This window comes from Oncorhynchus gorbuscha, linkage group LG10 (assembly GCF_021184085.1).
Source record: "Oncorhynchus gorbuscha isolate QuinsamMale2020 ecotype Even-year linkage group LG10, OgorEven_v1.0, whole genome shotgun sequence".
In the NCBI taxonomy this organism is placed as follows: domain Eukaryota; kingdom Metazoa; phylum Chordata; class Actinopteri; order Salmoniformes; family Salmonidae; genus Oncorhynchus; species Oncorhynchus gorbuscha.
This window is the reverse complement of record NC_060182.1, coordinates 27,090,454-27,113,211: the sequence shown is the minus strand read 5'-3', so window position 1 is coordinate 27,113,211 and position 22,758 is coordinate 27,090,454. Positions and strand designations below refer to the sequence as shown.

The following is a 22,758-nucleotide window of genomic DNA, read 5'->3' as shown; positions in this document are numbered from 1 at the left end:
ACCTAGATTATGGTCATAACCTATATATTCGTGGTTATATTAGCATTCATTAGCCTACTCTATTTAAACAATACATTGTTCTAAGGTAGATTTTTTTATGTAACATAATTTGATTTTCATCAAAACAAAATCAGTAGATAACAAATATAGGCAAAGATACTTATTGGGCTCCCGAGTGGCGCAGCGGTCAAAGGCACTGTATCTCAGAGCTAGAGGGAACTACAGACCCTGGTTCGATTCCAGGCTGTATCACAACCGGCCATGATTGGGAGTCCCATAGGGCGGCGCACAATTGGGCTAGCGTCATTCGGGGTAGGCCGTAATTGTATATTAGAATTTGTTCTAAACTGACTTGCCTGGTTAAATAAACACTGTAGGGTTACTACTACATTGTCCAGAGGCGCTAAGGCTGTAGGCCTAATAATATTTTGTGGAGTAATGCCAAGAAAAACTAGTTCCCTCTGAGAGGGCTTTTTTTTTGCCTTGAAACCAATGTTTCAGTTTTTGTGCTACAGGCTACGAAGACATTGCCTGGAACAGACACCATGCAATCGATAGTTTTTTTCTTCTTCAATAAAATATCGGTATTTAAGTTAACTTTGAAGGAATTTAAATCGGTGTGAATTGGAAAATTGTTTATATTTAGCTCTGAGAGTAGTTACCACATCTATAAGGACCAACGTTATAGTATGTTTATGGACCGGCGTTTTAGCAGAGCGCTCTAGCTACTGTCCATGGTGCTGAAACTAAGGCACGCACCACCCGGGCTACTGAAATCTTCAAAATATTTTTACGGTGCTTAGATTGACCTTGATACTGATGCTGATGGAGGATGTAGACTACAACAAATTATGATTGACGCTGCAGCGTGATAACTGATCTAAAAAAAATACCGGAGTACCCGAAGCCACCTCTTAGATTGTGGGCTTTGCTATGTTGTGGGCTTTGCTATGGTGATGTCAGAGCATGGGGGGAGGGGTGAACAATGACCCATGAGCGAAAGGTAAGGCAATATTACGTAGGCCTGTTCTCGCTGACAAAGGCAAATGAAGCCATGTTTTTTTGCTTATGGATTTTGGAGTAGGCTATTCTACATTTAAAGTTGGAGTAATGCCGCTTTTGTAAACTGAAGACTGGTGGAAGAGCACTGAGCTCCGGATTATGTTTGATGTCTCTAACGGTCAATGAAAGAGTTGCGGGGATATTGTGGAGGTAGTATTCAACGCTGAGAAGAAGTTGTTGAAATAGGATTCAGGAGGCCCGCCTTACCTACTTGAAAACAACGAAGCAACCAGAGCCATTCAATAATGGTATTTATAATCATATTATGGTTTCCAATTCTGTTGTATAGTTAAATGCGTGTGTTCCTCAAATGTATTTGAAATCAGATTGTAAACATATTTATTATCTTTTCGCGAACATCCATTGCTGTCGGTTTCTATCGCCTAATGGATCTTAATTCTTAAAGATGCAGCCTCTTTAGGATGCTAATTCATATATAACATAATTGTATCTTATTTCACACAACCTTCAGTACTATAGATTTATGGCATGAACAAACTGAACACACAGTTCTGTTTTGGTAATCCAAAAGTAATCCAAACGGCCAGAGAATGTCATTTCGGACGAATGACGAACTCTTTTGATAGTCCCCTTTAAAAAAACGTTGATCGTTTTGATATGAGTTTCAGATAAGCTATATTGTTCACAGTTTGTAAAAACATTCATGTGAGATTTGTATCGGACTTCGTGTTGCTTAGGGTTTCTGAAACTTCGAGAAAAGAGACATATAGATCTAATGTTGATAAGTTTGAAAGCTGCAGGCCTATTGTGTGGCATTGTACATAGCCATGTAATTGTATTTTATGGTTTATCCTTTCTTTCCATTACGAAGAGTCTATAGAAAAGTACACTACCGGGGTGATAATATAAAATATTATTTGAACCACTAGGCATATTTGTTTCGGTTTAGTGTTCTATTGTGAAAGTCATTTTGTGTTTTGCAATCCGGAGAGGCATATGCCTTTATACGTGCAATGTAGCCTACTTTTCTTGTTCTTATCTCGTGTATGTTTTTTGTCTTTATATTTATGTGTGTGGATGTTCAATCGATGATCAAGGCCTAAACCGGCATGTTATTTGGTTACAAAGTGGCTTTGCAATGGGCCTACTGCTGCTTTGCCTGTGTTATTTGCCTGTGCTTTCCTACTCGGCTCGCAGGGGGTTGTGTTTGTAGTCAATGACTGTAAAATGTGTCAGTAGGAAACTGGGGGAGGTGGAGCTACATATCCGAGAGCCGATGATCATGTGCCCCTCAAATGTCACCATCTCCCAGGGCTATGTGCGCTAAGAGTGCCATTACAACGACCTTATTATTATAATAGCACTAGAAAAACACACCCAAACGTGATATTTGAAGGCTCTCTCTCACTAAAGCAAGACGGATTAACTTGAAGACGTTGTGTCATAGCGGAGTGTGTGAGGTCGTGTTAGCAGCACCATGGACAGCACCGTGGTGTTTTTGTGCAAGGCCGATAAACAAAGCCACGAAGCCATTTTCTTTCTCTTTAAACACATATTCATAAATAATTTAAATGTATTCAAATGTGTCCTACTCTAGGCCTTTCGGTCTAATTCCATTATGTGCAAGAGAGATGAAAAATAGGCTAACATGGTCGAGGAGGAGGCTTTAGGTAGGCTAGTTGCATTTCTGTTGTAAATGCAGTTTAATATTTTAGTATATACTGATTAATTGTCTGGTTCATTAAAGGCTATTCCTCAAACAATATAATCACCAGCGGTTATAACGCCCAACTATATAGGCCAAGTAGGCCTAATCATAGGTATGCCTAAAATGCTATATGATACATATTTGTTTGTACATTGCTGCATGTTTAACGCAACATAATCTTGGAACAGTGTAATGTCATTGATTTAACAGCGCTAGTGATAGCACATGGGCAGGCCTTCTGTACTTTTCGGCCTACTGTATTGTTCTCTTATATTTCTCTGGGAGAATCCCAACCACATAGCCCTATTGTGTATGAGGAGCTTGTTGTGTTTACAATAACAGTCATGGTTATTTATCACCCTGTTATCAACCATCGACCGTTTTTACCTGTAGCTCTGTCCAGATTGAACATGTGATGATTTTCTAGGGGTGCCCTTCAAGGATCGTTTTGTGTTGAATCTTTTTAGAACATGTTGTACACAAATAATAAGAACAACGAATAAGAACACCAACAATTAATATTACATTATATCATGGAATGAAATTTCCATACACAGAAAAAATAAAGCATGTCACACAGTATTCCTAATAGGTTAGGAAGGAAGGTTAGGTTAGGAAGTCACCAGTATAGGCCTGTCTAAGTATGTACACAATATATACAAAAGTATGTGGATACCCCTTCAAATTAGTGGATTCTTCTATTTCAGCCACACCGGTTGCTGACAGGTGTATAAAATCTAGCACACAGCCATGCAATCTCCATAGACAAACACTGGCAGTAGAATGGCCTTACTTAGGAGCTCAGTGACTTTCAATGTGGCATCGTCATAGGATGCCACCTTTCTAACAAGTCAGTTCATCAAATATCTGCCCTGCTATAGCTGTCCCGGTCAACTATAAGTGCTGTTATTGTGAAGTGGAAACATCTAGGAGCAACAACGGCTCAGCCACGAAGTGGTAGGCCACACAAGCTCACTGAATGGGACCACCGAGCGCTGAAGCGTGAAGCGCTTAAAATCCTCTTGTCCTCTGTTGCAACACTCACTCTCTTGTTCCAAATGTCTTCTGGAATCAACGTCAGCACAATAATTGTTTGTCAGGAGCTTCATGAAATGGGTTTCCATGGCCGAGCAGCCGCACACAAGCCTAAGATCACTATGCTCAATGCCAATCATCGGCTGGAGTGCGGTAAAGCTTGCCACCATTGGACTCTGGAGCAGTGGAAATGCATTCTCTGGAGTGATTAATCACGTTTCACCATCTGGCTGTCCAGTGGACGAATCTTGGTTTGGTGGAGAGAACGCTACCTGCCCGAATGCATAGTGCCAACTGTAAAGTTTGGTGGAAGAGGAATAATCGTCTGGGGCTTTTTTTTCATAGTTCAGGCTAGGCCCCTTAGTTACAAGAAAGGGAAATCTTAATGCAACACCATACAATGACATTCTAGACAATTCTATGCTTCCAACTTTGTGACAACAGTTTGGGGAAGGCCCTTTCCTGTTTCAGCATGACAATGTCCCCATGCACAAAGCGAGGTCAATACAGAAATGGTTTGTCGAGATCGGTGTGGAAGAACTTGACTGGCCTGCACAGAGCCCTGACCTCAACCCCATTGAACACCTTTGGGATGAATTGGAACACCGACTGCAAGCCAGGCCTAATCGCCCAACATCAGTGCCTGACCTCACTAATGCTTAATGTGGCTGAATGGAAACAAGTCCCCACAGCAATGTTCCAATATCTAGGCCTCTGTGCGGCCCTCCATTGAATTTCGAAATCCCGATGGGCCTCTCGAGCCAAAAGGTTTGCCCAACCCTGATGTATGCTGTATGCTGTTGTTGTATAACCTTGACTGTGTGTCCTATGTCTCTCCTCTCCAATAGAACATGAGTTCAGAGGGCAGCTGCTGAACCAGAGGTGGACGCGAGGAGACAGAATAAGCAGATTCTGTGAGACCAAGAGGAGCCTTCGAATCAAAGTGAGAAGCTGTGTGTGTGTGTGTGTTTTAGTGTGTGTGTGTGTGTGTGTGTGTATGTGTGTGTGTTCGAAAAAGAGAAAGAGAGACAGATAGTAAGTGCAGTGTCATGACACTCTGTGTGTTTCAGATGAGTCAGGACACAGCAGAAACGAGAACCCGGACCCGCTCAAAAGGCATCAGAGGTGAGCTGGGGCCAAACACACATGCACATACAGTAGGCACGCACGCAGCCACCGCACACAGCCATACATTCACACACACTAATTGAAATGGCTTCCTTTGTTGTGTATTTAGGATAAGTGTGTGTCTTATGATGTTCTCTCTCTGTCTTTTTATTCCCCAGTACCCGTTGAACTCGTGGGAGCAGAGTTAAGGTGAGAGAATAGTTTTTTTTCTGCTACTGTATTGAATCCAGCCACACAGTTGTCTTATTACTGTATACATGTAGTCCTGAAAAATACAATATGGCTTTAGACTGGTTGGGTGCACTAAAACCAGAGCATGCAGAAATTCAGAGTAAATAAACTAGGCTGGTAATGAACTGAAAAGCACATACAAAGTTTGAACGTATTCATTGTGCAAAATGAATAAAACAAATGTTTGTTTTCTGTTTGTATCACTAAGTAGCTGCCCCACCCCCGGGTGCGATGGTTCAGGCCATGTCATTGGGAGATATTCACGACACAGAAGGTATGATATACTAACTAGACTAACCACCACCAACTCTTAGCTCTCAAGTTCCTTTGCTAACACCGTTTTTTAAATACAGATACTATTAAATTGAGAAAAAGCTCCATTAAAAATACCACATATAGTGGTATTAAGGGTAATTCATTCTCCAGTTCTCCAGTGATTTTTTAACTTTACCTGTTGAAAAACAATATCCCATGTATAAATACAGTACATACACTAAAGGGTAAAAAAAATTGTTTTGAGCAATATAGTGTTTTTTAGACAACTGCAAACTTCAAGGAGTAGGGCATTGGTCTGATGGTGACTTTGTGATGTCATCGGCCACCCTCCTTGCTCAAGGAACAGTAGAGAACCAAAGAGGAAAGGCTCCTCCCCCCACTTGCGACCATGTCATGAGGATACGTGGACCATCTATTGAGATGTGCCTTTTGTTAAGTAAATCAGGTGTTAAATGAGATGAAAAGGAGACTGGAGTAAGACTTTAACACCCATCTCCTCACCTTGCACCCATAGCATTCTTGGATGCCCAATAGTGAAGAAGAGGAAACTTGTGGAGGCGGAGGCAGAAGAGAATCAACCCGCCCCCAAGAAAAAGACCCTGCCCCTGAAGTTGGCCATGGACGAGGGCTTCAACATAGCAGACAGTGACGCCGCCAGTGAGGCAGAGCATAAAGAGGGGGAGGAGTCAGAGGAGGAGGAGCAGAAAGAGAAGGAAAATAGCAAAATGCCAAACCCAGCCATGTCCATGAAAGGTGAGTCAAGAGAAGACCAGAATCCAAGGAACATATCACATTTATCATGGATTGCTATTGGCTATTGCAGTGGTATAGATTGATAATGATACTAAAGTAAGTATTGTTGGAAAGACAAATACAGGGAGAGCTCATTATTTAGCAATAACCTATCAACTCTGCACTGTACACAGCCGATTGCTCACAGGTGATACCCGAAGATACCGAAAAAGAGACATCTGTTGAGTCCGACACCATAGCTGCACCTGGAGCAGGGACTTCGCAGAAGGACACAGCCACCACAACCCAACAGCAAGCTTCCACAGAGGAAGAAGCAGAGGCAGAGGCAGACAGACACAAAGAGGAGATGCAAGTAGTGGCAGAGATACAGGCCGCTGAGGAGGAGGATGAGGAAGATGAGGATACAGTTGATGCACACAGAACAATAGAGCATCCCAAAGGCGACAATGAAACAGGGAGAGCAGAGAGTGAGGAGAAGCAAAAGGAGGAGGTAGGAGAGGAGGAGGAGGAGGGAGGAGGGGAGGAAGAGAAAGAGGAGGAGAGGCAATTTGTGAGTCAGGAGATCTCAGATCACCAGTATTCCAGTGGCGACTATAGCAGGCATCCGGCAAAAGAGGAGGGAGATGAGGAAGAAGAGAAGAAGGGAGAGGAAAAGGAGGAGGAGGAGGAAGAGAATGAGGAGGTGGAAGAGGAGGAAGAGGAGGTAGAGGAAGAAAAGGAGGAAGAGGAGGATGAGGTGGTCTACATGGAGCCTGCCATCCCTCTTGCCCCTAGTACTCCTGCTCAGGAATGTGAGGATACAGAAGTGGCAGCGGGGGAGGTAAAGATTGGTTCCCCGTTGACTGAAGAGGAGGAAGAGGAGGAGGAAGAAGAGGAGGAGGAAGAAGAGGAGGAAACAGAAGCAGGGGAGGTGGAAGAAGAGGACCATGACTCTCACAAAGCCCCACCTACCACAGTGGTCATTGAGATACGATCTGAGGAAGAGGAAGAGGAGGAGGAAGAGGAGGAGGAAGATGACTGTCTCTCACAGGGTTCGGGTGTGACAGATGACTCAGAGACCTGGGATATGACCCGGGGGAACTTGGGACTGCTGGAGCAAGCCATCGCCCTGAAGGCAGAGGAGGTGAGAGGGCCGCATGTCGACCAACAGTCTCCAGAGCACCAGCACTACCACAGCCCCGACGACAGGGCCAGCAAAGCCATGGACCAAGCCATGCGACAAAGAGGACACCACAGCAAAGGTAGGACAGTTTATGCTTTATCAGGATACCTTTTAACCCGCCATAGAATCAAAATCATGTTCCAATTGTTAGGAATTTTGCTCACTCAACATCTCTCCCCTTCCTATCCAGAAAAGAAGGAGGTGAAATGCCCTACCCCTGGGTGTGATGGGACGGGCCATGTGACTGGGCTGTACCCCCACCACCGCAGCCTCTCTGGGTGTCCTCACAAAGATAGGATCCCACCTGAGAGTGAGTACTAGCAGAGCACTAACACTCTAATACCAAAGTTCTAATAGCGAAACATTACACATACTCCTTTGAACAATTGACACACATTCTTATATCTCTGTGTCTATCTCTCCCTAGTACTGGCCATGCATGAGAACGTGCTGAAGTGTCCAACTCCAGGATGCATAGGCCAGGGTCACGTAAACAGCAATCGCAACACACACCGCAGGTATTATACTGTCCAACAATTACAACCTGACATTGACCTTCTATTTCCGGTGGAATTCTATGAGAAAATTTATACATTTCACTATCTCTCTTTGTCCCTCTCAGTCTTTCCGGTTGTCCCATGGCAGCTGCAGAGAAACTCTCCAAGGGGGGCCATGTCACCCCCAGTCACCCCCAGCCTTCAGTCAGCGAGGCCCCAACTGGGAGCCCCCATTCAGACAGAGTTCTCAGGTGAGCCCTCTCTGGTCCCCCCTTTCTCCATATCTCCACTTATGACAATAGCTGTCCATCTGATGCATTTTACTAATCTTTTACCCCTTCTCTTATACAAAATGTTCTGACTGTTTTACCACCTCTGTCTCTTACCTTTCACCTCCTCTCTCTCTCTCTCTCTCTCTCTCTCTCTCTCTCTCTCTCTCTCTCTCTCTCTCTCTCTCTCTCTCTCTCTCTCTCTCTCTCTCTCTCTCTCCTACAGACCTATGTGTTTTGTGAAGCAGCTGGAGATCCCTCAGTACGGCTACAGACCCAACATGGTGCCTGCCACACCCCGTGCCAACCTGGCCAAAGAGCTGGAGAAATATTCCAAGGTCTCCTTCGACTATGCAAGCTTCGACGTCCAGGTGTTTGGGAAGCCTTTGCTGGTTCCAAAGATACCCGCCACCAGTCAAACCTCACCCAAAGCCTTCAAATGTAAGATGATCTTGGCATTTGTTGAATTTCTGTTGGAAACCAAAATGACATAGTTTTTTCTACCCTGTAAGCATTCTATGGACAAGGTATCACAGCAATTCATACTCTGGTTTGTTTCCCTGGCACTGTTTCCACATTTGTGGCACCAATCTTATTCAAGTCATGAGACCGATATTAGCATTAAAAAAAAAAGTTATAAAAAAAAAGTCTATATACAGCATGTGCAAATGAGGTAGGATAAGGGAGGTAAAGGCAATAAATAGGCCATGGTGGCGAAGTGATTACAATATAGCAATTAAACACTGGAATGGTAGAATGTGCAGAAGATGAATGTGCAAGTAGAGATACTGGGGTGCAAAGAGCAAGATAAATAAAGAAATACAGTATGGGGAAGAGGTAATTGGATGGGCTATTTACAGATGGGCTATGTACAGTTGCAGTGATCTGTGAGCTGCTCTGACTGCTGGTGCTTAAAGCTAGTGAGGCAGATAAGAGTCTCCAACTTCAGTGATTTTTGCAGTTCGTTCCAGTCATTGGCAGCAGAGAACTGGAAGGAGAGGCGGCCAAAGGAGGAATTGATTATGGGGTGACCAGTGAGATATACCTGCTGGAGCGCGTGCTACGAGTGGGTGCTGCTATGGTGACCAGTGAGCTGAGATAAGGCGGGGCTTTACCTACATTTACATTACATTTACATTTAAGTCATTTAGCAGACGCTCTTATCCAGAGCGACTTACAAATTGGTGCATTCACCTTATGACATCCAGTGGAACAGTCACTTTACAATAGTGCATCTAAATCTTAAAGGGGGGGGAGAGGGATTACTTATCCTATCCTAGGTATTCCTTAAAGAGGTGGGGTTTCAGGTGTCTCCGGAAGGTGGTGATTGACTCCGCTGTCCTGGCGTCGTGAGGGAGTTTGTTCCACCATTGGGGGCCAGAGCAGCGAACAGTTTTGACTGGGCTGAGCGGGAGCTGTACTTCCTCAGTGGTAGGGAGGCGAGCAGGCCAGAGGTGGATGAACGCAGTGCCCTTGTTTGGGTGTAGGGCCTGATCAGAGCCTGGAGGTACTGAGGTGCCGTTCCCCTCACAGCTCCGTAGGCAAGCACCATGGTCTTGTAGCGGATGCGAGCTTCAACTGGAAGCCAGTGGAGAGAACAGAGGAGCGGGGTGACGTGAGAGAACTTGGGAAGGTTGAACACCAGACGGGCTGCGGCGTTCTGGATGAGTTGAAGGGGTTTAATGGCACAGGCAGGGAGCCCAGCCAACAGCGAGTTGCAGTAATCCAGACGGGAGATGACAAGTGCCTGGATTAGGACCTGCGCCGCTTCCTGTGTGAGGCAGGGTCGTACTCTGCGGATGTTGTAGAGCATGAACCTACAGGAACGGGCCACCGCCTTGATGTTGGTTGAGAACGACAGGGTGTTGTCCAGGATCACGCCAAGGTCCTTAGCGCTTTGGGAGGAGGACACAATGGAGTTGTCAACCGTGATGGCGAGATCATGGAACGGGCAGTCCTTCCCCGGGAGGAAGAGCAGCTCCGTCTTGCCGAGGTTCAGCTTGAGCTGGTGATCCGTCATCCACACTGATATGTCTGCCAGACATGCAGAGATGCGATTCGCCACCTGGTCATCAGAAGGGGGAAAGGAGAAGATTAATTGTGTGTCGTCTGCATAGCAATGATAGGAGAGACCATGTGAGGTTATGACAGAGCCAAGTGACTTGGTGTATAGCGAGAATAGGAGAGGGCCTAGAACAGAGCCCTGGGGGACACCAGTGGTGAGAGCGCGTAGTGAGGAGACAGATTCTCGCCACGCCACCTGGTAGGAGCGACCTGTCAGGTAGGACGCAATTCAAGCGTGGGCCGCGCCGGAGATGCCCAACTCGGAGAGGGTGGAGAGGAGGATCTGATGGTTCACAGTATCGAAAGCAGCCGATAGATCTAGAAGGATGAGAGCAGAGGAGAGAGAGTAGGCTTTAGCAGTGCGGAGCGCCTCCGTGATACAGAGGAGAGCAGTCTCAGTTGAATGACTAGTCTTGAAACCTGACTGATTTGGATCAAGAAGGTCATTCAGAGAGATAGCGGGAGAGCTGGCCAAGGACGGCACGTTCAAGAGTTTTGGAGAGAAAAGAAAGAAGGGATACTGGTCTGTAATTGTTGACATCGGAGGGATCGAGTGTAGGTTTTTTCAGAAGGGGTGCAACTCTCGCTCTCTTGAAGACGGAAGGGACGTAGCCAGCGGTCAGGGATGAGTTGATGAGCGAGGTGAGGTAAGGGAGAAGGTCTCCGGAAATGGTCTGGAGAAGAGAGGAGGGGATAGGGTCAAGCGGGCAGGTTGTTGGGCGGCCGGCCGTCACAAGACGCGAGATTTCATCTCGAGAGAGATGGGAGAAAGAGGTCAGAGCACAGGGTAGGGCAGTGTGAGCAGAACTAGCGGTGTCGTTTGACTTAGCAAACGAGGATCGGATGTCGTCGACCTTCTTTTCAAAATGGTTGACGAAGTCATCTGCAGAGAGGGGGGTGGAGGATTCAGGAGGGAGGAGAAGGTGGCAAAGAGCTTCCTAGGGTTAGAGGCAGATGCTTGGAATTTAGAGTAGTAGAAAGTGGCTTTAGCAGCAGAGAGAGAGGAGGAAAATGTAGAGAGGAGGGAGTGAAAGGATGCCAGGTCCGCAGGGAGGCGAGTTTTCCTCCATTTCCGCTCGGCTGCCCGGAGCCCTGTTCTGTGAGCTCGCAATGAGTCATCGAGCCACGGAGCGGGAGGGGAGGACCGAGCCGGCCTGGAGGATAGGGGACATAGAGAGTCAAAGGATGCAGAGAGGGAGGAGAGGAGGGTTGAGGAGGCAGAATCAGGAGATAGGTTGGAGAAGGTTTGAGCAGAGGGAAGAGATGATAGGATGGAAGAGGAGAGAGTAGCCGGGGAGAGAGAGCGAAGGTTGGGACGGCGCGATACCATCCGAGTAGGGGCAGTGTGGGAGGTGTTGGATGAGAGCGAGAGGGAAAAGGATACAAGGTAGTGTGGTCGGAGACTTGGAGGGGAGTTGCAATGAGGTTAGTGGAAGAACAGCATCTAGTAAAGATGAGGTCGAGCGTATTGCCTGCCTTGTGAGTAGGGGGGGAAGGTGAGAGGGTGAGGTCAAAAGAGGAGAGGAGTGGAAAGAAGGAGGCAGAGAGGAATGAGTCAAAGGTAGACGTGGGGAGGTTAAAGTCGCCCAGAACTGTGAGAGGTGAGCCGTCCTCAGGAAAGGAGCTTATCAAGGCATCAAGCTCATTGATGAACTCTCCGAGGGAACCTGGAGGGCGATAAATGATAAGGATGTTAAGCTTGAAAGGGCTGGTAACTGTGACAGCATGGAATTCAAAGGAGGCGATAGACAGATGGGTAAGGGGAGAAAGAGAGAATGACCACTTGGGAGAGATGAGGATCCCGGTGCCACCACCCCGCTGACCAGAAGCTCTCGGGTGTGCGAGAACACGTGGGCGGACGAAGAGAGAGCAGTAGGAGTAGCAGTGTTGTCTGTGGTGATCCATGTTTCCGTCAGTGCCAAGAAGTCGAGGGACTGGAGGGAGGCATAGGCTGAGATGAACTCTGTCTTGTTGGCCGCAGATCGGCAGTTCCAGAGGCTACCAGAGACCTGGAACTCCACGTGGGTCGTGCGCGCTGGGACCACCAGATTAGGGTGGCCGCGGCCACGCGGTGTGGAGCGTTTGTATGGTCTGAGCAGAGAGGAGAGAACAGGGATAGACAGACACATAGTTGACAGGCTACAGAAGAGGCTACGCTAATGCAAAGGAGATTGGAATGACAAGTGGACTACACGTCTCGAATGTTCAGAAAGTTAACCTGTTCCCGATCCTTTCCCCTGATTAGACTCCCTATTTATTCCTTTGTGATCCGTTCCTGTTCCAGGTTCAAGAATCTTATTGACTAAAATGATTAAAATGATACAGTACTGCTAAAGTAGGCTAGCTGGCAGTGGGTGCGTTGTTGACACTACACTAATCAAGTCGTTCCGTTGAGTGTAATAGTTTCGACAGTGCTGCTATTCGGGGGCTAGCTGGCTAGCTAGCAGTGTTGTTTACGTTACGTTGCGTTAAAAGAACGACAATAGCTGGCTAGCTAACCTAGAAAATCGCTCTAGATTACACAATTATCTTTGATACAAAGACGGCTATGTAGCTAGCTCTGTAGCTAGCTACGATCAAACAAATCAAACCGTTGTACTGTAATGAAATGAGATGAAAATGTGATACAACCTGTGAATGCGACCGGGTTGTGAGTCTATTCGGTAGACGTTGGCTAGCAGAGACTTATAGATGACTTGGAGCCAGTGGGTTTGGCGACGAGTATGAAGCGAGGGCCAGCCAACGAGAGCGTACAGCTCACAGTGGTGGGTAGTATATGGGGCTTTGGTGACAAAACGGATGGCACTGTGATATTTGCTGAGTAGAGTGTTGGAGGCTATTTTGTAAATGACATCGCCGAAGTCAAGGATCGGTAGGATGGTCCTTTTTACAAGGGTATGTTTGGCAGCGTGAGTGAAAGAGGCTTTGTTGCGGAATAGGAAGCCGATTCTAGATTTAATTTTGGATTGGAGATGTTTAATGTGAGTCTGGAAGGAGAGTTTACAGTTTAACCACACACCTAGGTATTTGTAGTTGTCCACGTATTCTAAGTCAGAACCATCCAGAGTAGTGATGCTGGATGGGCGGGCGGGTGCGGGCAGCGATCGGTTGAAGAGCATGATTTAGTTTTACTTGCATTTAAGAGCAGTTGGAGGCCACGGAAGGAGAGTTGTATTGCATTGAAGCTCGTCTGGAGGTTAGTTAACACAGTGTCCAAAGAAGGGCCAGATGTATACAGAATGGTGTCGTCTGCGTAGAGGTGGATCAGAGAATCACCAGCAGCAAGAGCGACATCATTGGTGTATACAGAGAAGAGAGTCGGCCCGAGAATTGAACCCTGTGGCACCCCCATTGAGAAAGTCAGAGGTTCGGAGAACAGGCCCTCCAATTTGACACACCGAACTCTATCAGAGAAGTAGTTGGTGAACCAGGCGAGGCAATCATTTGAGAATCCAAGCCTGTTGTATCTGCCAATAAGAATGTTGTAATCGACAGAGTCGAAAGCTTTAGCCAGGTCAATGAATACGGCTGCACAGTAATGTCTCTTATCGATGGCGGTTATGATATCGTTTAGGACCTTGAGCGTGGCTGAGGTGCACCCATGACCAGCTCTGAAACCAGATTGCATAGCGGAGAAGGTACGGTGTGATTCAAAATGGTTGGTAATCTGTTTGAAGATCTTAGAAAGGCAGGGTAGGATAGATATAGGTCTGTAGCTGTTTGGGTGTAGAGCATCTCCCCCCAATTGATTTTGAAGCTCAACAAAGTCACATAGATGAGTTGAACATGATGCATGAAAAATGCAAACATAAGTCTCATGACTTCCTTAAACGTTAGCATGTGAAAACAGTGCCAGGGAAACTAAACTATGGCATTTGTTGCTGTCTTACCTTGCCCATAGACTGCTTACAGGGTAAGGAAACGAATGTAATTTTGTAATTTGGGTGAACTGTCCCTTTAACTAACAAAACATAACTTTTTCGTTTCACATCAGTATTCATGAGAGAAATTGGTTGGTAGTCTAGGATCACGACCCTGCTGGTTTTAGGAGAACTGTAATTGCGGCTTGGTGCGTGTTATACTGTGAAGGTAAATTCTAATTTGCACACACCCACCCTCTCTCTCCTCTACAGCTAAACCATTCCCTAAGGCCACGTCCCCGGGCCATAGCTTCTCGGGAGGATATGCAAAGAGCAGCTCCTCCTCGTCCTCCAGTGGCTACGATTACACCCATGATGCCGAGGCTGCTCACATGGCTGCCACTGCCATTCTGAACCTGTCCACACGCTGCTGGGAGAGTCCAGAGAACCTTCGCACCAAACAGCAGGACCCAGCTGGCAAGGTAGGCCTCTCTGCTACCCAGCACAGCCCAGCCTAGCCTGTTGGTGGTTGACTTTATAAAGAATATATTCTTCCCTCTTGAAATGATTTATTAGACACACTGCATTACTACCCACACACACACACACACACACACACACACACACACACACACACACACACACACACACACACACACACACACACACACACACACACACACACACACACACACACACACACACACACACACACACACACACACACACACACACACACACACACACACACACACACTAACATAGTCCTTGTACCTTCAGGACATAGATATTGAAGTGGATGAGAATGGGACGCTGGACCTGAGCATGAAGAAGCCCATCAAGATGGAAGGGATGCAATCACCAGACCCCTGCTCTTCCTCCTCCTCGCAGCACCCGGGAGACGTTCCCTCGTCCCAGGGCCACCTACAGGAGGAGTTGGAGGGGCCTCTGGACTTCACTAAGCCAAACTGTCCCAAAGAGAAGGAGGAGCAGGATGAGGTAACTGCTTTATGCCAAGTCTGCGACTAACACCAAACCATTGGAATTATGATCATGTAATAGTCTTGAGAGAGGTTAGTGTGTGTTCTAGCCTCAGCTTCCAGTGATCCACGAGAATTGGAAATATGGCAAGGTGAGACTTGTGTGATTATGTTCTGATTGCATGATTTTTTTTATACTGGAGCTGTCATCTTTGCCAGATGTACTTTGTAAAATACCTTTTTTCCTTAATGGGACATCCTGGTTTGAATAAAGGGTGGATTAAATGATAAACTATAATCTCCATCCTTACCTGTGTTTGTTTGACCTTCTGCCAGATGGACTATGTGGCCCACTCCTACACCTCCTCTGACGCAGAAGATGATGACATCACCCAGGAGAGCATGGAGGACAAGAAGTACCCAGGCGAGGTCACCACGTCCAGCTTCAAGGTCCAGTTCTCACCCAAAGACTGCAAAAAAGAGGTTCTACTGTAAGAATACTCTAAAATAACTTCAATCCAGCATTCATAACAACGTTATAAGTAAAAAATAACCTACATTTGAATTATCTATGTCTCTCTACCTAGTACTCTAATATCAAGGCTGACCCATCACCATTATATAGAATTCAGTTCAAAGTAGTACTGCCATCCAACCTCATGTTTTTGAACGAATTAATTAATGAATTCCTAATCATTCCCAATTATCTCCAGATGTCCCACCCCAGGTTGTGATGGCAGTGGGCACATCACTGGAAACTACGCTTCACATCGGAGGTATGACACAGCCCTACTCCCCTGCATTACAACCAATGCAGTCGGTAGCGCTGATTCACATTGTACGTCTTACAGCTGCATTCATAGTGTTTTTCAGGCACTGACACTGAATGTTAACTAATCTACACATCTGTATAAAAAATTGTGAACTTTCAATTATTACTATACTCTATTGCTCTTATCATGTGCTACTCTGAGTCCTGTAAACAATATTCATTGTTATGATTGTGATCGAGATCTTTCCTTTATTCTGCCCTTATTAAATGACTACACAATATACTCTGTCTATATATATATATTTTCCATATCTTCTAGTCTGTCAGGCTGTCCTCTTGCTGATAAGTCTCTTCGGACCCTCATGGCTGCCCACTCTGCTGAACTGAAGTATGTCTGTGCTTGTATTACCCCTTCCTTCCTTCTTTCTGACCCAGGCATGTGTGCAGGCAATGGTTCCAGTTCAGCTCCAACACACCTAAAATCTTAATTGTTGTCTGACATCAAGGATTTTAATTAGGTGTGTTAGTGCTGGGCTGGAATAAAAACCTTCACACACTGCGGACCTCCTTGACCAGAGTTTCCTATCCCTGTTCTAACCCTACTTTATACTGACATGACTGAAGCCTTTGTATTGTCACTACAATGTGCGGGGATGTGTTTTCCCTCTTCTGCGATCTGTATCAAACAAATTCTATCCCATAGAGAAAGTGTTAGCTACTTTTATGACAAAGCGCTTTCATATCATCTCTACATTTGCAACAAATATGAATATCACATGCAGTGCTATGCTGACCTGACTTCTCTCTGGTTGACTCCCAGGTGTCCGACCCCTGAATGCGATGGATCAGGTCACATCACTGGAAACTACGCCTCCCATAGAAGGTATGCACAGATCATTTATTGCTTTTGTTTTAAAAACAATGTAATCCTAGAAAATCCAACTGGAGGATAATCTAAAAAAGGACTTTATTCAAATTTCTCTTTACGTCTCTGTCAGTTTGTCTGGATGCCCCCGTGCTAAGAAAGGTGCCGTCAAGACAACACCCACCAAGGATGACAAGGAAGACCCTGAGCTTTTAAGGTTGGTCCACGACAAACCATTCCTTTTCTTTACCATCCACACAACAGACCACCCTTTATTCGGGCCTCGAGTTTTCAAACTATTACTGATTGCTTTCCTCTGTCTCTCTCTTTCTATCCTTTCCCCTCTTCTTCCCTGTCGTCCCTGGCTTCCCCCCCTCCATTAGTAGATGCCCGGTGCCCGGCTGTGACAGCCTGGGCCACATCAGTGGGAAGTATGCCACCCACCGTAGTGCATATGGGTGCCCGCTGGCAGCGCGGCGTCAGAAGGAGGGGCTCCTCAACGGTTCTCCTTTCTCCTGGAAGTCCTTCAAGACGGAGGGCCCCACCTGTCCCACCCCCGGCTGTGATGGATCAGGACACGCCAACGGCAGCTTCCTCACACACCGCAGGTATTACACTCAATCAAATCCAATTGTTTTTTGGCGGGGTTCGAGCAAACACTTTACACAAAGCTGGGCCTAAACCTGAAATATAATTAACCTATTATAGGTTATTATTGAGTTTGTTTATTTTATGATTTCATTTCATTCGATAGATTTTTACATCTAGTCCGGTTTTTAAAGCACAGCAAAACATATTGGACAAAAAACTGATTGGCATATTAAAATGAACTAAACTAACTGGCCCTATTCTAGCAGTGCTCCATCACTAGCCTCATCTCTCTTTTCCTCTTCTGTTGCTCCTAGTCTCTCTGGTTGTCCCAGAGCCTCCGCTAATAAGAAGAGAACCAGGTTCCCTGGAGACGAGTACATTACAGCAAAGTTCAAGGCCAGCGATGGTAAGTCTGGGGGTATACAGTACCTTAAATGTTTCATCTGACAGTTTCTGCATAACAGGGAAAATCGTCATTTCCACTTAACTCAAATTTTCACTTAGTCATGCATTGATTTCAGTGGAAGTTAGGATTTGTCCCAACATTATGAGTTCTGGGTCAAGTCAACAATACATCAGTAAAACGGGATGATCTTCAATTATGTTTGACTGTTTCTAGTTGTTTTATTGGTTGTTACTGGTTGCTTAATTTCCCCAGTTCTGGATAATGATGAAGATATCAAGCAGCTGAACAAAGAGATCGGGGAACTGAGTGAGTCCAACTCAGAGATGGAGGATGATATGATGAACCTGCACACACAAGTGAGTCTGACACTTGTTAACAATACCCACTAAATACTGTCCCGACCATACATTCCTAATTCAATTCAAAATCAAAAACAGATTGTATAAAAAGTGTTTCTGACTGGTTTGTGGCTGACTGAAGAACTGTGGTTGATTGATTGATGGTTCTCTGCTCCAGATCTCATCCATGGAGAAGAACCTGAAGAGTATGGAGGAGGAAAACAAGCAGATTGAGGAGAGGAACGATGCCCTGTACATGGAGCTGTCTGGCCTGAGCCAAGCTCTGATCCGCAGCCTGTCCAACATCCGGCTGCCACACATGGTGAGTTACACATAGGGATGGATCACTCAGAGTATGCATGCACTCACACACACTCACATACTCTCCACAAATGCAACGGCACTCGCTTACAAATTAACGCATACAACTTGTCTTTAAAGCATTACTTGTGTTTACTTCAGCAGGAACCTATGTCGGACCAGAACTTCGATAATTACGTGGACACCTTGACCAATATGTTCTCCAATAAAGATTGCTACCAAAACCCGGAGAACCGCGCTCTGTTGGAGTCCATCAACCAAGCAGTAAAAGGCATCGAAGTGTAGTCTCTAAAAGTGTGGTGAGACATAATGGAATATACGAAAGGGAGGTAGAAGAGGGTAGAGGAGGCAAGGTGACATGGTGTCTGGGTATACAAAACCCAACAACCATAAATAATCATCCCTTGCTTTTGGAATATATACTTGGTTTTTCTCTTATTTGTTTTGGAGAAAATATGTTGTCCATTTCATGTTGCTCCCCTCCCTGTTTGCATGAAGGTTAACAGGATCAATGGACACACAAGTGTTTTTTGTGCGCATTGAAGTAAACTGTGTTGGTGTGGGTGTTTGGGAAACTTACGAGGGGTATAATAAAAAAAGACATCCACTTTAATTGTACAGAACAGACTAAGAATGCAGTATACTGGCTCTAATACCCCATCATAACATACACTCCAAAATAGTGTACTTGTGTTCCAACCCTATTGAGTAATGTTGATAGTATTTATGGGCATAGATATTGCACTTCCAGGAATAGTTTGTGGTTTCATTATTATTGTTGTGTATGAATTTGAGTCTGTTTAATATATTATTTATTCATGTTGTGTTAATTTTGCTTATTTATTCAGCATTTATTTATTGACTTATTTATTTTTACAAAAAAAAATGACACTGAAGACATTTTTAAACAGCAACTGAGAGGACTTGTTTATCCTCTGCATTGTTGAAAAAGAGGAAATATTTTAAAATATCAACTATAAATTGTTTTATATATCTTATTTATTTGAAATACTGGGATCTTTTTTAAGTGCAAATATTTTGTAACCGACAAGTTTTGATAATTTTTTAAAGAGTTAGATTTTTGTTTATATCATTTCTTTTATTTCCATAAAGTATTTTGAGACACCTTTGCAATGAACTAGGAAAAATATGATGAACGTATTTAATATTTATTTGATAATGAAGAACAAAGTGAATGGAGATGTTGATGTATATTTATTTTGTATTGTCTATGTCACGTGTTAGTGATAATGGCTGTGTATGGATTAGTCTTTGCCCATATGTTGATTTTGAAATAAAGGAAAACCTGTGCTAACATAACTAAGCATCATGGAATATTTCATGTTGAATTGTAATTACTGTGAAAGTGTATGAATATTGTTTATGGCTACAGATATTTTGTTGACCCTTCAGAATCTAGAAATGGCAGTTGATATCAGCAAACAACCTATCGGCACCAGGATGGGAAAGCTTGTCATAGTGTTTGATGAGGCGAGTGATTGCGTTCTTCGGATCCAGCACTGCTGGGTGCACCGGTTCTGGTTCCAGAGTCTCAGCTCTCCGGAGAATGCTCCCAACTCGAATGAGACCTGTAGACTTGTCCAATTCAGGAGAGAGGTTTTGGAGGCGGCTTTTCAAAGGGACTACTTTACCACTTTCCAGTTATATGGAGGTCTTCTGGGAAGCAATTTCTCTGGGAGTGCTGGAGGAGCAGGGTCTCACATCGAGAACCGTCAATAGCTGTAGAACCAGAGTTTTGAGGGGGAGTTCAGTTGATGGACTTGTAAATGGCTTCAATCAGTTCATTCCAGGTATTGAAGTGAGTGGCGTCTGGCAGCGGAGTCACAGTGTTTTTCTCAACTCTTATAGTTACTCCAGTGGTGCTACAGAGGGAGTCTTTGGTAACTGATTAGGGGGTAGGGGAAGGAATGGAGGGCCATGATTCAACCTGTGTGGAGCCGACAACTCAGCCAGAATCTTTCCTCTGGGGATGTCATCTGCTGGGTTGATCTGTGTGTCAACATACCTCCAGTCCTGAGGTGATGTGTGATCCAGGATTTTAGTTACACGGTTGGCAACAAAGACTTTGTATCGAAAAGAGTGATTTCTGAGTTATGTGTGGAGCAATTGAAAATTCCTGGTGTTTGTGATGCCCACCATTTGGTGCGACGCAGACCCGGTGGGGAGCATGGTGAGATAGAGGAATCGTTGTCAGTCATTTTGAGTCAGTCTACCAGACAAAGTCATGTTAGGATACATCAATTATCCTGTTAGAGCTTTTGTCCAGACTCCACTGTGCTGTTTCAGGTGCAATGTTTATGGTCATGTTGCAGCAGTATGGAGGAGGGAGACTCCAAGATGTGGGAAGTGTGGAGGCAACCATAGGACAGAGGATTGAGAAGGTTCGGAGGATCAAGTTGTGTGTGTTTCAATTGTAGGGGTGATCATGTTGCTGGAGATCGGAAGTGTCAGCTGCGAGAGAGGCAGATAGAAGTGGCCAGAGTCAGAGTAGTGCAGAGGGTGTCATATGCTGAGGCAGTGAAGAAAATGGAGGAGGATGGGTCAAAGGTGAGGGATCCTGAGAGGATCCCAGTGAGAAGTAGATTTGAGCCAATACAGAGGGATAGGGTAACATGTGAGTTATTTTTCAGTAAGGTTGGCATCTTAGAGTTCATAGTAATGGTTATCAACTGTACCGCAGAAATGGAAAGTAAATCACAGAAAATAGATGTTGTGGTGGCAGCTGCAGAGAAGTATTTGGGTAGATGAGATTTAACTTCAGAAGCGTTACAGCAGGGGTGGGCAATTCCAGTCCTTGAGGGCCTGATTGGTGTCACAGTTTTTCCCCAGCTACAGCTAACACACCTGACTCCAATAATCACCTAATCATGATCTTCAGTTTAGAATGCAATTAGCTGTGTTTCACAGGGATGGAGAAAAAGTGGACCACCAATCAGGCCCTCGAGGACCCCTACGTTACAGGGTGAGTTGAGGCGTGGTGTATTTGTATTTTTATTCATTATGAATCCTCATTAGCTGCTTCCAAGGCATCAGCTACCCTTCCTGGGGTCCAGCAAAATTAAGGCAGTTTATTCAATTTGAAAAACATTACAATACATTCACAACACACTGTGTGCCCTCAGGCCCCCACTCCACCACTACCACATATCTACAATAGAAGATCCATGTATACGTGTGTGTGTATGCATGTGTCTGTGCCTATGTTTGTGTTGCTTCACAGTCCCCACTGTTCCATAATGTGTATTTTATGTTTTTAAATCTAATTTTACTGCTTTCATCAGTTACTTGATGTGGAATAGAGTTCCATGTAGTCATGGCTCTATGTAGTACTGCCTCCCATAGTCTGTTCTGTATTTGGGGTTTGTGAAGAGACCTCTGGTGGCATGTCTTGTGGAGTATGCATGGGTGTCCAAGCTGTGCGTCGATAGATCAAACAGACAGCTCGGTGCATTCAACATATCAATTCCTCTCATAAATATAAGTAGTGATGAAGTCAATCTCTCCTCCACTTTGAGCTAGGAGAGATTGACATGCATATTATTAATATTTGCTCTCTGTGCTTTGCTGCCCTGTTCTCAGCCAATTGCAATTTTCCTAAGTCCCTTTTTGTGGCAACTGACCACGACTGAACAGTAGTCCAGGTGCAATAAAACTAGGGTCTGTAGGACCGGCCTTGTTGATAGTGATGTTAAAAAGGCAGAGCAGAACTTTATTATGGACAGACTTCTCCCCATCTTAGCTACTGTTGTATCAATATGTTTTGACCATGACAGTTTACAATCCAGGGTTACTCCAAGAAGTTTAGTCACCTCAACTTGCTCTATTTACACATTATAAATTACAAGATTTAGCTGAGGTTTAGGGTTTAGTGAATGCTTTTAGTTTTAGAAATATTTAGGACTAACATTCCTTGCCACCCATTCTGAAACTAAATTCAGCTCTTTAAGTGTTGCAGTCACTGTAGTAGCTGACGTGTATAGTGTTGAGTCAACCGCATACATAGACACACTGGCTTTACTCAGAGCAAGTGGCAGGTCATTAGTAAAGATTGAAAAAAGTAAGGGGCCTAGACAGCTGCCCTGGGGAATTCCTGATTCTACCTGGATTATTTCGAGGCTTCCATTAAATAACACCCTCTGTGTTCTGTTAGACAGGTAACTCTTTATCCACAATGTAGCAGGTTGTGTAAAGCCATAAAGCATAAGTTTTTCCAGCAGAAGACTATGATCGTTAATGTCACACTGAAGTTTAACAAAACAGCCTCCACAATGTTTTTATCATCAATTTCTCTCAGCCAATCATCAGTTATTTGTGTCCCATCCTCCCAGGCTGTTGGCAGGGGCAGATATGGTCAAAGTGGTGGAACGGGGTAGTGGGGTTTTATTGAGTGTAGATGGCAACTGCAGAGAAGTACCTGGTTCAATGATATTTTACTGGAGAAGAGTTAATGGGGTGGTG

General features: G+C 44.9%; 1 protein-coding gene across 5 annotated transcripts; it reads left to right on the top strand.

Annotated features, from left to right (window-relative positions):
• Window positions 1–866: 866 nt before the first annotated feature.
• LOC124045786 (myelin transcription factor 1-like) lies at window positions 867–19,591 on the top strand. 5 transcript variants are annotated; one of them, XM_046365409.1, is made up of 23 exons: window positions 867–1,003; window positions 4,615–4,709; window positions 4,837–4,891; window positions 5,053–5,083; window positions 5,334–5,399; window positions 5,916–6,154; window positions 6,328–7,395; window positions 7,507–7,626; window positions 7,744–7,834; window positions 7,939–8,064; window positions 8,309–8,523; window positions 14,280–14,488; window positions 14,787–15,005; window positions 15,323–15,477; window positions 15,700–15,762; window positions 16,078–16,146; window positions 16,579–16,641; window positions 16,757–16,840; window positions 17,007–17,231; window positions 17,529–17,620; window positions 17,873–17,976; window positions 18,137–18,280; window positions 18,421–19,591. In XM_046365409.1, the coding sequence occupies exons 3-23, from the start codon at window positions 4,837–4,839 to the stop codon at window positions 18,562–18,564; spliced, it is 3,582 nt and encodes a 1,193-aa protein (XP_046221365.1). In that variant the 5' UTR covers window positions 867–1,003; window positions 4,615–4,709; the 3' UTR covers window positions 18,565–19,591. The 5 variants fall into 5 exon arrangements, with proteins under 5 accessions (XP_046221365.1, XP_046221367.1, XP_046221366.1 ...); XM_046365411.1 differs by lacking the exon at window positions 867–1,003 and adding an exon at window positions 1,010–1,310 and having other exon boundaries at window positions 5,337–5,399; XM_046365410.1 differs by lacking the exon at window positions 867–1,003 and adding an exon at window positions 1,010–1,310 and having other exon boundaries at window positions 18,424–19,591.
• The last annotated feature ends 3,167 nt before the right edge of the window (window positions 19,592–22,758 follow it).

Coding starts and splice junctions, on each gene's coding strand:
- LOC124045786 (XM_046365409.1), top strand. CDS start 4,837: ATGAGTCAGGACACAGCAGAAACGAGAACCCGGACCCGCTCAAAAGGC. Junction 8,065..8,308: donor CATTCAGACAGAGTTCTCAG/GTGAGCCCTCTC, acceptor TCTCTCCTACAG/ACCTATGTGTTTTGTGAAGC. Junction 17,232..17,528: donor AGCTTCCTCACACACCGCAG/GTATTACACTCA, acceptor TGTTGCTCCTAG/TCTCTCTGGTTGTCCCAGAG.